Source organism: Mesoplodon densirostris, chromosome 11 (genome assembly GCF_025265405.1).
Source record: "Mesoplodon densirostris isolate mMesDen1 chromosome 11, mMesDen1 primary haplotype, whole genome shotgun sequence".
Classification (NCBI taxonomy): Eukaryota; Metazoa; Chordata; class Mammalia; order Artiodactyla; family Ziphiidae; genus Mesoplodon; species Mesoplodon densirostris.
Window position 1 is genome coordinate 98,323,367 of NC_082671.1, and position 13,485 is coordinate 98,336,851.

At 36.7% G+C, this 13,485-nt stretch overlaps 1 protein-coding gene across 3 annotated transcripts in view; it reads right to left on the bottom strand.

Annotated features, from left to right (window-relative positions):
* ACSS3 (acyl-CoA synthetase short chain family member 3) overlaps positions 1-13,485 on the bottom strand; it is a 142,083-nt gene that overhangs the window by 99,253 nt on the left and 29,345 nt on the right. For all 3 annotated transcript variants that reach the window (XM_060112955.1, XM_060112954.1, XM_060112956.1), the window contains exon 2: positions 8,894-9,038. In XM_060112955.1, coding sequence (XP_059968938.1) covers positions 8,894-9,038 — 145 coding nt within the window. The remainder of the gene's footprint in view (positions 1-8,893; positions 9,039-13,485) is intronic.

Below are 13,485 nucleotides of genomic sequence, written 5' to 3' on the forward strand. Positions count from 1 at the left end.
TTAGTAGAATTTCATGACCAAAAGCCCATGAGACAAAAATAAACATTAGTCAAAACTGATCAAAGACTATGTTCTATAGAGTAAATTAGCACTTGCTTCACAAACTGCCAGTGTGTCCATCTAAGAAAATTATGTTTGTATGACAAAGACAGCGTTGGTGTCCCAATTATAGTAAAAACATAACAATCAGAGGCAACCTCAGGGCCATGTCAAAGAAAATTACATGAAAGAGAACACAAGAGAAAGCATGTTTTTCAGCGGCGATGATATTACTATGCAAACCCTGGTCGAATCAATATCAGAAAATGTAACTACTTTAAAAATCAATTATAATATCTGAGGAAACAGTTTATTAAAATTGGAGATGAATGACCTGTTCTTCAGAATATATAGAATTTCTCATAGAAAGAGATAATTACCTAAAATACCTGCATTTTACTTTTAAACATGTAAGTTAATCACATATTTTGTACATACACAGACATCATACACACGTTTTTGGTTTTTCTTGTACACACATAGAGAGCCACGAAAAAGGTAAAAATTTACCTCTAATGAATTGTTTCTTCTTTTGGTCATGCACCAGCCATGCATCCAGGTAAATAAATACCTGTGAGAAGAATCAGTTATACTAAAACTGCTTAAGATCTGAAATAATACTAAAACTATCTTTTTGAAAGGAAATCTTTCAGGAATGCAAAATATTTTCATCTAACATAAGAAGCTTCCAGAAATGTAACTTTTTAAGACAGTGCCTATTTATTGGATATGAAATTGAGATAATTCTCATTTAAATATGACGCTATATTAAGTCCATTCAATTGTGAGATATTCCTTTCAATGTGGAGGTGATGTGATGTCATTAAAAGAAGAGAAATCTTTCCTCAAAAAATAAAAGTATACCATTTATATTCAAGAGTAAAATGTATTATTACTCTCTAAAACAGAGAATATATGTTCATATTTAAAAACAGAATTCTATTAAAAAAAAGTACAAAGTAGTATCTAATTTTCAAAACAGTTATCTGACAGTGAGCTAGAAAACATTTACTAACACATTTCCTTTCAAATAATTTTCTCCACATGAAGGAATAAATATCATTACTCAGAATAATCATTTTTCTCATTCCCATTTTCTTCACAGGTGGGTTTCAATCAATATTTCGTCATTTTAAGACTGTGTATTTGCAAGCAGAATGAAATGGAGAATTGTTTAATCCATTTAGTTCAGGCTCAAATTAACCACAATTTCAATAATCTGTGAGCTTTCAAGACTAATGTGATTTCAGACTATATTTCACAGAAAATTAGTTCAATCCTACATTTCCCTATGCATATGTGCTCATAGACTTGATAAGGAATATGTTCTTCCATTTCTTTAATACTCATATGTTGTGATTTACAAGTACATCATCAAAATTTATCACATCTTATAAAGGACACTTTGTTCATTTTAAAATAGTACCTCTATGTAACATTCAGGCCAGACAGAGAAAATAATCTTACATCAAGGAGAAGTCCAAGGTCTAAAAGAATAGAAAATGTAATTGATGCCTACCATTTACTCATGACATGACTACAGAATGTGTAATAAAAAGGAAAGGAATTATATAGAAAAGAAATAATTAATTATTGCCTCCACTTTTTCCCATTTTAACATCTTTCCACTCTAGTCATTAATGGTCGAGTAATAATGACTTCCTCCTGCTTTTACTCACTTGATAATTTCTGCCAAAGTTCCTAATCCTCATGGAATTTGCTATTTGGATCAGTAATTTGCCTGAGAAAGTAAAGGCAGTTCAGAATGGATAGAGCAAGAATTCAGGGTGAAAAAGGTTGTGAGATGGCCTGGAAAGGTATGGTGTCATATACTGTATCTTTCAGAGCCTTAAGTTCTGTCCAAAGTTTAGATTTATCCTAAGTTCAATGTGTAATAATTGAAAAGTGTTAAATCCTCTGTAGAACAGGCATTTTCCTTATTCTTGCAATGCAATTATTATTGCAAGATCTAGGGTTGTGACACTGGGGATAAAAAGAAATAATACGACTTGAGAAATACTTCACGTAGACTGTATAGGGACTGATGATTGATGGATGTAGGGAATAATGGGAGGAAGGGAAGAAATGGGCCCAGATGTTTGGTTTTAGCAACTGGTTGGAAAGTGATTTTGTTCACAAAGTTGGTTCCTGGGTTTGAATCAGTGTTCCCTGTTAAGCTTGAGGCATGGAGATGGGAAGGTCAAAAGTTTAAAATGGCCTTTGGAGGGCAGAAGACAAAACTTATTAAGGGAATGCTAAAGGAGAAAAAAATACAGCACTGAAGCCCCAGTGGATACCAGGGACCATGAATTTGTAGTAAACCCGTATTTTTAGTGAGTTAATTTTCCTCCAACAGGATTCAACATATTAAAATACAGGAATGAAGATAACAAAGAACTGGGTTGATCCAAAATGTAAACTAGATAGCTAGTGGGAAGCAGCCGCATAGTGCAGGGAGACCAGCTCGGTGCTTTGTGTCCACCTAGAGGGGTGGGATAGGGAGGGTGGGAGGGAGACGCAAGAGGGAGGAGATATGGGGACATAGGTATATGTATAACTGATTCACTTTGTGATACAGCAGCAACTAACACAACAATTTAAAGCAATTATACTCCGATGAAGATGTTTAAAAAAAAAACAAAGTAAACACAGTAGGCAAAATAAAAACAAATTTTTTAAATAAAGAATTGGGTTGATCCAGGTCTGGAGTTCCACCACAGAGGTGAGGTAAAACAACAACAGGTAAGACAGGTGAGCATATTAGCAAGAGAGTTGTGTTGTTAAAGAAGCTAACCAGGATAGCTGAGAGATAGAATCAGAAGAACTTAGGTAGTGACTACACACAGTCAGAACCATTTAAAACTACGATATTCAAATGATATTGTGTCTAAAACTGAAGACTGTCTGAAAATATGGTTTTGCTGCATTGTATACCAGAGGTTTAAAATAGACACTCCGAAAATGATAAGACCCAATTTACATATGATCTTGACCCTTTCCCCGCCTTCCATCTACCAAAAAAGCCAAACTCTAGGGTTCCCTCATGCATCTGTTTCCAGTTGATCCTCGCAAAGTCCTCCTTTTGTCCTTGGGACATCTACGACGTCCCCCTTTCCCTCCACTGTTCACCCCATCCCTCAGCTTATCCCACCTCAGGCAAATCTCCTTCTCACAGATTCCTCCATTTAATACATCAACCTCTGTAGCTCTTTAAAATGCTCAGAAAGACCTCTCAAAACTAACTCACTGGTCTCTATCTCTACACTTTCCTCTAATTGAACCTGCTTTTCTCTAGCACCAATATTGCCAATAATTTTTCATTTGTATTCATTTTATTTCCCTCCCTTAATCCCTTGAATTATGAATATTGAGTTTATTATTTGTCACTGCTAATGCACTGTATTTCAGCTATTTTATGTGTTAAGCAGTTTGGTAGCTAGATTGGAACACAAGCACCACTCAGAAAAGTACCATTCAGAGATATATGGAGAAATATCATACAAATTCCAATTAAAGAGTTCTCAAATGAATTTTTAAAGCATAGCTGAAGTCAAAGTTGATTACTTTCTGTATGTTTCCTAGAGCATTTCTAAAGAAAATATTCCAAGTCCTGAAGCAAGTTTTATTACATTTTTAAAAATATAACCCACCTGGACTGAAATGAAACAAATTTCAACTATTAGAGAAGTCATTTTTCACAATTTTACACTCACATATCTTTACATAGACCTTCTAAAAAAATCTAACAAAATGTGGTTAAAATATACATTTTTCCAAATTTATGTTTAAAAAGGTACAGAATCCACTGTGTTTTATTAATAAAGAACATTCAATTCAATACAAATTTATGTAAGTCATCTAGATATGGCTATATTCTTCAATGAACATAAAAGCCATGATAATAATTATTGCTCTACATGTTTGTATATACAGTAATAAGCATGCAAAATGTAAAACAAAGTTAATATTTTAAAACAGTTACAGTGTGGCTGCTATAAACACCACATTAAAAGGCTAATGGAGAATACTTTTTTAAGCAGCAGTAAGTAAATTAAAACTACATTCCTTTCTCTTGGTCTAATAAATTGTATAATGTTGTGTTTCTCAACCTGGGGTCTGTGGAGATATTCTCACAGTTGTCCATGAGTCTTCTATGAGAATTTTTTAATTTTGTGTTTTAATTTTGATGATCATTTTTAAAAATAAGGCAAAACATATTCTGGATTATATGAGCACTCATGCAATTTCACTGTATTTATTTGTATTTGTTTTTTATAATCTCATGTATATTAATTAAAAGCCAAATGATATCATGATTTTTTATAATAAAATTGTATAATAAAAGGCTTTATGAAAGTTCAAGTACTACAATGTGACAAGAGAATTGAGGCATCATAGGGAAAGTGTTGCCAAACTCAAAGGACCCAGGGCCACAGCACTCAAACCATAAGCACCTTGCAATCAGTCATTCCATTCTAGCTCAATATCATTCACTATATGAAATTAATATTGTCAATTGGAGATTGACCGACTTTGTACATTTGTTTTTATCCTGTTTATATATCAGGTACGGCTTTATATATGTAATGAGCTATAAATAAAGGATATTAAAACTTAGTTTTAATTGCACATTAAAAATAATTAAGTCAATACAAAAAGTATGTAAGAATGTTTTTTCTTTATGAATTGTTTGTATGTCTCAATTTTGAGAGGGGGAAAAATGGTTTCTTTGATTTTTCCTCTCATAAAGAAAGACAAATATAAAAGAAGCAAGAGATGTCAACAGGAACCTTGAATCATTTAGAACAATTCTGCACTGATTATTTAATCAAAGCTTTAATTGAACAAACACCCCCAGAATTTTTACAGACAGTACATAAAACATGACAACTAGTCTGGGTACACCAACCCCACTTCCCAGAATTTGCCTGTGTTCCTGTTAACCTTTAATGGTTTTGTTGGTCAATACACCCTGAAAGTCAATCAATATATATAAATGGCTCAATTTACACTGAGAAGTTGCTAAATATCCCAGGAGTGGTACAAGGACATGAGATCATTCCAATAGTTGGGTCTGTTCTCAACAGCATTAAGATCAAAAGGAGGCACACATATCTTTAAAAAATGAAAAATTCACAAATATAACGCATACCCTAGTAACTAATAAACAAAGCAACACAGATCATCACACATGCCAAGAATATATCATAAATATCCATAAATAGATCAAATTTCCCATAAAAACTATATATGATAATGCTAACATAATTCAGCTTTATAACAGAAACAAAATGATCTTAAATCAAGTATGGTAGGAGAAAATGAACAATCAATTTCCCCAAGAGCTCCAATCTTCACAATAATTCTGCTGAATGCAATATGCATTGATTTACTAACACTTATTTAACTAGTACAAATGGCAAAAATATTAGCATAAAACTGTCAAACGAATTAATAATGTTAACAGCATCATTTCCCATGTGTACATATTTACTGATTTTGAAAAGTCTTGTATGAAAATATTTCACTTCATATACTTGAAATATGATTCTATCCTCATATCTTTATTTGCATCACTAAGACAATCAGTGTCTTCAATTTATGTTAATTAGCTTTATCCTCTGCTTGCTATGAAAATTATGTCAGGTCAAATAATTTCATAGTTTCATACATTTATTACTAAAGGTCAGAAACTGAAAGTTGATGATGTCCCCAGCTGTCCTAAAGTTGGTGACAATACAACAGGTACAGGTGCTTGTCAACAGAAGAATAATCGTTACCAATTCCTTGCACTTCCAGCTGGAGGAACATATTGTTTTCTTTTTCTCCTCTGCCCCTTGTTGACTTTAGTAACTGTCTGTCTCCTTCCTTTATTCTTCAACAATCTTTCTATTTCGTTTCCCATTTAATTCATCTTGTTGGCCTAACTTAGGCCAGCAAAGACAACCATTGTTTGTCTTTACAGCGCACACCTTCATCGTTAACTATGTCAGGTCCAACACTTGGATAAATCTGCTGCAGACCAGGGACATCTATAAGGAGGTGTGTATGGGGCACATATTTCTATTTTTCTTTCACGACTCAACTAACGCATCACTTCCACACCAAAGGCTTCTCTCAGCTACTGGGGCCAGACTGGTCCCTTCTTCCTCTGTGCTAAAAATTTTATCGTTATATTACACACAGTTGCTTTTGTGTTGTTCTCACCAGGCACACTAAGAGCTTGAGGGCAGGAACCATTCATCTTTCTGAGCCCACTGCCTAATACAATTAGCATTCTATATGCTGAGGAAAACATCACTGAAGATGTTTTCCTTCTCTACCTCCAGCACACCACCTATGAGACTTTATTTTCAGCTATTATTTACCTCCCTGAACAATTTTTTATTGTCGAATAAAATGTCCATTATAACATTAACAAGTTACAATTATTTACATATAAAATCTGGTATTTACTTTGCCTATGGAATGAAAAGTATTTGTGGTTAAAAAAAACAAAACAAAACTCCTAATTGTCCATCAAACTCCATCCAGCTACACTACATTTTGCAGCCTTCCTAGAAGCTGATCACCAAACAGGATGTCCAGGAAGGTCATGTATGACGTTGCTGGTTATGGTTTAAAACACAGCATGTCTGATCCTCTACATTCTCTCCCACCATCCCCAGAGTTGGGACACATATGCCTTTGCCTCAGCGTCAATGACGCAGATGAGAACAAGGAACTAGGGGATGAAGGTACAGTAAGATTTAATCTGGGTCACGCCAAACTGAACCTCATCATCTTTTGACAAGAGATGCATTTAAAAATGTTTAAGTCACTGTATTATTTGGCACATTTGTTTTAGCAGCTTAACCTTTAACCTAAAATTTTAAAGTTTTTGTTTAACATTATCTCAATTATTAGGCAAATTTTTAATGATGGTAATTATCCAAATAGCTTTTTGTGTAATATAACCAAAAGAGGGACTTTCCTGGTGGCACAGTGGTTAAGAATCTGCCTGCCAATGCAGGGGACACGGGTTCGATCCCTGGTCCAGGAAGATCCCATATGTGGCGGAGCAACTAAGCCCGTGTGCCACAACTACTGAGCCTGAGTGCCGCAACTACTAAGCCTGTATGCTGCAACTACTGAAGCCCGCATGCCTAAAGCTCGTGCTCTGCAACAAGAGAAGCCACTGCAATGAGAAGCCTGCGCGCCGCAATGAGGAGTAGCCCCCACTCGCCGCAACTAGAGAAAGCTCGTGTGCAGCAACGAAGACCCAACACTGCCAAAAATAAAATTTTTTTAAAAAGGACTCTCATTAAAAATATATATATATATACATATATATGTGTATATATATGTATATATATATATGTATATATATAAAACAGAAAGAGAACTAAAGTGCTTCTAACTAATAGTCTTCCTTTCCTAGGATTCTGCTTGAAAACTATACAGAAACTTTCCCTTGGGGTATTACACAAAAACACCTCAAAAGATAGAGAGCGGCAGGGCATCCCTCAGGATTGGGGCAGTAATTGTTTTGTCTCAGTTGCCTTTCTTGAAATCTCTTAGAAAACTAAACACAAATATTGCTGATGCAAAAGGATATTATTTCAGAGAGCCAGGAGGAGTCGACTGAATACTCTAAAAATCGCATGAAAATTCTAAATGAGGCTTTAAAAAAAAAGGCAAAGGAAGAGAATGTGATTCGAAAAGCTTCCATAAAAAAGCAAAGGCCTCCAAAACCTAGCATGACAGACTCTGCTCAACCAGGAATTCTCAACTAGAGGTGATTTTGCCACTCCAGGGACATCTCAGCAATGTTTGTAGACATTTTTGGTTATCACAACTGGGGAAGGGGTGCATCTAACGGGGAGACCAGGAATGCTGCTACGAGTCCTACAGTGTACATAACAGCTCCCCACAATAAAGAATTATCTGGCCTAAAACATCAATAGAGTCAAGGCTGAGAAACCCTGCCCTCCACTCTACCTCCCTTCAAATCATAAATAAATAAATGCCCTCCCCCAGAGCTAGAATAACTCTCCCACAATTCATAATACCCAAATACTTTTATAATTACTTATGCAATCCCATTTCTACCCCAATATTAAAAGAAAAAAAATCTCATAACTTATCTGTCAATATCATGATCCATCTGAGAACTAACTACCCAAATGGGAAAAAACTAAAGAAAGAGCAAATAAGGGAAAGTAATGAGCATGTGCAAAGAGCTTTAAAGGGCCAGGAAGCCTGAGGGAGTGGCAGGACATACGGGTTGAAAAAGGGTTGCGTTCATGGCCAAGAATGTTGGGAAATGAAGCTTGGAGGGATATGATGTGATCAGACTCCAAAGTGTCTTGTACATCACAGAAGTCCCGACTTTGCTCTCTGAATAACAATAATTTTTAAAGAAAAGATTTTTAAGTGGGGTAGAGAAATATGTTGTTTCTTAGGAAGAAAATCCTAGTGTCACTTTAGGTGACAATCTGACAGGTGCAGAGCCTGGCAGTAGGGAAGTCAGGAGGTTGGGAGACTACTTCAACAGTACAAGAGCTGAAGAGAACAGCTGAGCAAAGGGGATGGCAATGTGGATGGAAAACGAAGGCCAGAGAGAACAGAAGCATGTTCTTAGAGCGTTGTTAACCTCTTCCTTTAAAATAAGTATCTTCCAGTACTGTAAAATATAATTAAGGAACAAAAATACTTCAGATGCATTAACACACCTCTATCTCCAGTGTGCACCAAAAGTACAGTAACATGTCAGTGAACTAAGAGAATTAAAGTTATGCAATGAGAATGGATGCTATTGAAATAATTTCTGTATGATTTCCAAATAACAGGCACAGAAAGTTTATAATATTACCTGCTCCAGGACTTCTTTATAGGTAATAGTGGCTTTAGTATTTGTAACAGGACTGTCATAAATGATAGCAATCTTATCTCCTTTACCATTTTCAATATGACGATCGATGGCATTGTAACAGATGTTAAGCATCCCTTCCACAAACCTGAAAAATAATTGGAAAGTAAAAGTGAATGACTTCAAAATACATATTGTTACTTACCTAGGTTTCTATAGTCCTAGTTTGGCAGAGCTGCTCTTAAAACAGTGTTTCCCCATGCATGTTATGTCAGGTAATGATGGCTGTAAACTATTTAAGATGGCACAGAAGTGACACTTCCAATAAATATGTATTTATTTTCATGTGCACAAGAAGAAAATATACCTCGCACGTCAAGGTGACAAGTTTGTGGATTTTATTGCTTAGGATGAAACTAGAGTATACAGCACCAAAATAATCTACTTTACATGGATGAAATGAATTGTATATAAGTGCAGCACAGATGCATTAAGCTGAGAGGGCAAACAGTAGATGCATGACTGAAGTTTGGGTACCTGCTGTAAAAAGACAGCCTTACTGGAAAAATCAATTCTTCTTTGAAAGATGTATAGATATGTGTGTGCGTATATATACACACACACATATTTGTTTCAATTAAATGCAATACCCCCAATTTCACAAAGAATAGGTAAGTTCTTTTCTGCATGTTTGAAATGCTTCATAATCTGAATAAACAATCAAAATGCACATAAAACGTTAATAGCTTTTAAAAAACTTTTCAATTCACCACTCTTTATCTCAATTGCTGAGTGAGTTCCTTTGAAAATAAAGACATAATGTAGATAGATGGAGATAATTTTTAAGAAAATATAGCTCATTTTCCTGAGCATGGAATTTGCCACTTTTTTAGAAGGAGAGTATTAGATAAAAAATAAAAGTATAGTAATGGTCCATTTGTTCCAATGTCAGACTAGCAAATATTATAAAAATGCAAAATAACAGGAGGAAAATATTGAAGCAACAAGAAAAAGTCCCATTAAATAGCTGAGTATCACTGTCAGGTCTTCACTCAAAGAGCCCTGTGTGAAATGAAGCAGGGAATTAAGAATGCCTATAGATACAGTGACAGCAATAAGAAATAACAGATACAGAAGGCAGTCGGAGGAGGAATCATTTAATCAGCATCAAATGTCCCTTATACATCAGTAACGGTGAATATGATGACCTTACAGTACAGCACAATGAGTAATTAATACAATGATTCTGAATTGCCAAGTGCAATAGATTTGATGTTTGCTCAGAAACATTGTCTCTTCCCCTCACCCTTACTTCTATTAAAACTATTTTGTCTCCTCCTCTTGCCTCCATCTTCCTCGGTGGAGAATACTTCCCTTGACTTTGGGGTCATCCATGTGATGTCAGCTCTGGCTAATAAGCAGTCATGAAGCGAGCACTTGCTTGAAAGCGCTTGACACGCCTGGGCTTGCTCTCCTTCACCTACACCCCCTCCAGGAGAAGAGCCTCCAGGTATCACCGCTGCCTCCGCCGCAGCCTGGTGCCAACAATGAGTATTTGCAGATGGGAGCAGAAACCAAAAGAAGCAGGGAGCCCGACCCAGCCAGACACATGTCTTAGAACAGCAGCCCCCAACCTTTTCAGCACCAGGGACCGGTTTCATGGAAGACAATTTTTCCATGGACCCGGGGGAGCGGGGGAGCAGGGGGGATGGTTCAGGCAGTAATGTGAGTGATGGGGAGTGATGCGAAGTGGCAGGTGAAGCTTCGCTCACTTGCCCACCTCTCACCTCCTGCTGTGTGGCCCGGTTCCTAACAGGCCGCAGACCGGTACTGGTCCGCAGCCCGGGGTTGAGGACCCCTGTCTTAGAAAAACATTTCCAGCTGTGTTGATCCCATGACAACCTACAAATTAACTGATGAATAAATACCTTATGGCTCAGAGATTTTTATGGTGATATGCAGCATAACTGTGGCCATAATTAACTAATGCACCAAGAAAAAGTAAAAAATATTTACTCAATATTTTGGCAGAAATAAAGAAAGATACTTTATAGAATTTTCCCACAAAATACTTATTCATATTTTTGGGTTTTTGCTTTTATTTCTGAAAAGAATACATTTCAGACACATGAAAGACTGACTTACTGGAACACTTCTTGAGGATGTCATTATCCTCTATCTACCACTTCTACTCTACCACTCTTTGGGCTCGATGTTGAATTATGTCCATAACATTTCACAAAACAAGGAGCCCCCTCGATTCCAAAGATTCATGGAGGACTCACTTTGTCATCTGCCTTATTGTTCTCCTACTTCTTACTTGTTCCTTCTAGATATCTGTTGAAGGAGTTCACAGAGAGGATGTGACCGCAGGTTGACCTGTCAGCTGGACCCAGGCAATCAGAGGATCCCCCCCACCCTTGGAACATGTGTGCCACCTACTATTCCCATACTAGTAGCTGTTTCAAGGACATAGCCTTGAGAAAGCAATGTGTTGTTGAGTCCATCTGGACTGAGTATGTGTCTGAACTCAGATAAGGACGTTATTTTCAAGATTCTTGTGGGTGGGTGCGGAGATCTCCTCATCTTCTGGCCACCCACGACACGCCTCAGACGCAAGTTTCCTTGCTTATGAAATCTGCCACCCACCCACCATTCTGGAGGGGCCTGCCCCTTTCTTTGGGCTCTCCTTGCCCTCCATGAATGGGAGCCAGTTTGCCAACCAACAATATTTTTCATGAAATCTTCTTCCTTTGCCAAATCTTTAATTGACAGTAATTTCTAACATTCTATATCCATCCCTTTGCGCACTATGTACATTCCCTGGGTGATCTCTATACTTTTATGGTTTCAACTTCCATCTTTAGCTCCAGCTCTGATCCCCTTTCTGAACTCCATTCCCTTATAGCCGACAGCCTACTGGACATCTCTCCTTGGAAATAATAAAACATCCAAAATGATAATCATTTTCACCCCACCTCCAACTCACAGCCCATCTCAACAGCAAACTTGTTTCTCCTCCTGTTTTCCATATTTCAAGGAACCACCTTGCACCCATGCAAGGTGTAGAAACTCAAAAGTTCCATTTGATCCCTCATTCTCCACCTTCTATCGATTGTATGCACTGTCATATCTGTCTTTGCAATTGTTCAGTGCTCTCACTGATAACCTGGGTTACAATTCCTTCCTCTTAATTAATCTCCTTGCCCTAGGTCTTACCCCATCCTCTCAAGTCATCTTCCTTTGCTACTAGAATGTCTTTCCTCAAATTAAATATTATTACATCAAATGGCACTCAAACTCATTTAATACCTTTCCATAAAGCTCAGGACAAAAAGTATATATCTTTAGATGATATAAAAGACCCTTCATCTACTCAACTTCATTTCCCCTCAAGCAACTTCCCATGCTCCAGCTATACTGAATTACAAAATGTGCAATTCCTAGAGTTCACATTATTCAAAGAATTTCTGTGGCTGTTCTTTCTGTGGCTGTCCTTCTCCTTTACCACCGCCCTCTCCCAAGTAGTTCCAAAGCCCTGTGCACATACCTCTACAATACTACTTATCATATTACATTAACAATTAGTCCACTTACTTAAATGTTTCCCTCATTTTACTATAATCTACCTGACAGCAGAGGCTATATTTTCCTTATAGTCTGAGGATCTATATATTAGGCACCCAATAAATATTTGATAAATGAAGCATGAAAATATTAGTAAACATTCAAGACACTTTGGATTTAGGATCCATGTACAGTAGCCAGGGTAGTTTTTACTATTTTATTTTAAAGTTGAGGGAATGGAGCCTTAAAAAGAATAATGCACAGGACATTTGGCTAAGAACTGGAGAAAGCCATACCTGCAACCCAAGTCTTTGGACATCCTGACTGGTGTCCTAGTCCACAATATCCTATTAATTCATTCATTTATAAATATATATTTTTTCTATCCTCGAGTTCACTGATTCTTTCCTTTGTGATTTTCATTCTGTTGTCAAACCAATTCAGTGAGTTTTTATTTTCATTATCATATTTTTCAGTTCTAAAATTTCCATTTGTTTTTTCTTTACATCTTTTATTTCTTCGCTGAGGCTTTCTATTTAACTGAGGCTTTTTAAAAAATGTTTCAAATCTGTTCGTAGTTGCTCGTTTAAGCATTTTTTGTATGATGGCTGCTTTAAAAATCCTTGTCTGATAATTCCAGTCTCTGTCACCTCAGTGTTAGCATCTACTGATTGCTTTTCTCATTCAAGTTGATATTTTCCTGGTTCTTGGTATGACAAGTGATTTTTGTATGTATCCTGGACATTATAAGTATTTTATTAGGAGATTCTGGAGCTTATTTAAAGATCCTATTTAAATCTTCTGTTTTATCAGGCCTCCTCCGATACTGTGTCAGTGGGGGAGGGAGACAACTCATTACCACCAGGTTCAGGTGTAAGTTCCAGCTCCCCATTAGGCCTCCACTGACACTCATGAGAGTAAGGGGTACCTCATTACTGCTGAGCTAGGGTAAAAGTTCAGGATCCCACTAGGCTTCCATTACATCATCCTGGCTGATAGGGGGGAATGGCACCTCATTTTGACTCCCC